General features: G+C 46.1%; 1 protein-coding gene across 1 annotated transcript; it reads right to left on the bottom strand.

Annotated features, from left to right (window-relative positions):
* Nucleotides 1-439: 439 nt before the first annotated feature.
* Nucleotides 440-2,409, bottom strand: LOC135201464 (actin, alpha cardiac muscle 1-like). The gene is made up of 2 exons (XM_064230432.1): nt 2,110-2,409; nt 440-1,657 (listed from the first exon to the last, which is right to left on the bottom strand). The coding sequence occupies exon 2, from the start codon at nt 1,639-1,641 to the stop codon at nt 508-510; it is 1,134 nt and encodes a 377-aa protein (XP_064086502.1). The 5' UTR covers nt 1,642-1,657; nt 2,110-2,409; the 3' UTR covers nt 440-507.
* Nucleotides 2,410-2,663: the final 254 nt, after the last annotated feature.

Raw genomic sequence — 2,663 nt, 5'->3', positions numbered from 1 at the left:
TTTATTTTCGTTTTGATCCGTTATCGTATATTTTCTGAAACCTACGAGAACGCTTTAAAAGCTTTTCTCTTGATTATTTTCATGAACTTTCTCATCCTCCATCCTCATATTCTAGATTCATTGGTATTCTAGTTCTGGGTTTTTATTTTTATCATGTCGAACTTCATCTAAAACACTATTATTGTCATTCAGCATTTCAAAGCTTTCCCATACATTTATTTTATCAGGATATAGATATAGCCCATGAAATATACCACCATAAGGTTTGGTTCATATTGAACGTGTAACATAGTCATCTTTATAGGTGAAATTGATTTCCTTTTACGTAGTTTTTTGTTAGAAGTCATACTTCCCGTTACCGTTTTTGGTGGACAACTGTTCTTTGTTCAGTCAAAACGACCATTGAGTAAGTGTCGAAAAAAGGAAAATGAAACGCGAATAAAAACGAATCCTTATAATTTCTGTTCATATAAAAATATACTATATCTGGATAGAATATTCATGTTATTAGAAACACTTGCGGTGAACAATACTGGGGCCAGACTCGTCGTACTCCTCTTTGGAAACCCACATGGACTCGAAGGTGGAGAGGGAGGCCAGGATGGAACCGCCGATCCAAACGGAGTACTTCCTCTCAGGGGGCGCGATGATCTTGATCTTGATGGACGAGGGAGCGAGACCCGTGAGTTCCTTCTGCATCCTGTCAGCAATGCCCGGGTACATGGTGGTGCCGCCGGACATGACGGTGTTGGCGAAGAGGTCCTTCCTGATGTCGATGTCACACTTCATGATCCCTTGGTAGACGGCCTCGTGGATGCCCGCCAATTCCATGCCCAAAACGGAAGGCGTGAAGAGAGCCTCCGGGGCTCGGAAGCGCTCGCTGCCGATGGTGATGACCTGGCCGTCTGGAAGTTCGAAGCATTTGTCCAAGGAAGACGAAGCCGCCGCCGTCATCATCTCGCTGTCGAAGTCGAGGGCGATGTAGCAAAGCTTCTCCTTGATGTCGCGGACGATCTCGCGCTCGGCGCTCGTGGTGAAGGTGTATCCTCTCTCCGTCATGATCTTCATCAAGTAAAGGGTGAGATCGCGACCGGCCATGTCGAGTCTTAGCATAGCGTGGGGCAGAGCGTAGCCCTCAAAGATGGGCACCATGTGAGAAACGCCGTCGCCCGAATCGCAGACCATGCCCGTGGTACGACCGGAAGCGTAGAGCGACATGACGGCTTGAATGGCGACGTACATGGCGGGGACGCCGAAGGTCTCGAACATGATCCTGGTCATCTCCTCGCGATTCGCCTTGGGGTTGAGGGGAGGCTCCGTCAGAAGCGTCGGGGATTCCTCGGGGGCGACGCGCAATTCGTTGAAAAATGAGTGGTGCCAGATCTTCTCCATGTCGTCCCAATTGGTGATGATACCATGCTCGACCGGGTACTTGAGGGTAAGGATGCCTCTCTTGCTCTGAGCCTCTTCGCCGACGTAGGCGTCCTTCTGACCCATGCCAACCATTACGCCGTGGTGACGGGCGCGTCCGACGATGGAGGGGAAGACGGTCCTGGGGGCGTCGTCTCCGGCGAAGCCCGCTTTGACCATTCCCGAGCCATTGTCGCAGACGATCGACGCTTGTTCTTCGTCGTCACACATGACTGTGGTCAGGAGTCTGCGGAGAGAGCTTGTCTATTAATACGTATCTTGAGAAAATTTTATATTATATTTTTTATATATATATATATATATATATATATATATATATAAACATAAATATACATATGATATATATATATATACTATAATATATTTATTTATAAATACATATACACACACACACACACACATATATATTATATATATATATATATATATATATATATATATAGAGAGAGAGAGAGAGAGAGAGAGAGAGAGAGAGAGAGAGAGAGAGAGATCACGTGATCATCAATATATGTAAAATTGACAAAATTAGAAAGATTTGAACCTGAGTCAAATTTCAAGCAGATATAGGTACGCGTCATCATATCGTAGCATAAACTATGAGCAGACATAATCACATGGATATTAATACTGTGAAAACGCCTTATGAACACAAAGACTACTTTCGAGGAGAATACTCACCAGCGACCGGTCACGAGTGTCGTCGGCCAACTGGCTAAGAGCGAGCATGAACAGTGCCTTTTTATAGGGAACTCTCCGAAGTACGATGGGGTTGCCAGCCACGATTTAACTGTCGCCGACTTACATGACGAAATCCCCCCAACATAGGCTGAGCAAGAGCACGCATCAACCCGTCACCTACTCGGATACCAACGGCCAGGTACCATTGTTCATAGAGAGAACGCGAGAATTATGTGGTGATCAGCAGATATGGGGCGTTACAGGCGAAGCGTGCATTGACTGCGGCCGTCCTCAGTTCCTAACTGGAGGGCAGCCAACGAACCTGTTCGGAGAGGACACCAACCTCCTGCCCGAGGTGCGCAGGACTGACTGACTTACGTAGTAGGAGGGAGGTCTGACTGAGGCAGGTCTCAGGACTCGATTGAGTCGCCGACTGGTCCTGTCTAAAAGGTCATACTGACTTATATCTAACAGGAAACACCAAATGAAAAAATTCATGTCATTATTATTTCATTGTGTAAAAATAAATGCCGGAAAAATGTAATCATTCGCTA

Source organism: Macrobrachium nipponense, chromosome 28 (assembly GCF_015104395.2).
Source record: "Macrobrachium nipponense isolate FS-2020 chromosome 28, ASM1510439v2, whole genome shotgun sequence".
NCBI lineage: Eukaryota > Metazoa > Arthropoda > Malacostraca > Decapoda > Palaemonidae > Macrobrachium > Macrobrachium nipponense.
This window is presented reverse-complemented; position numbering and strand designations above follow the sequence as displayed.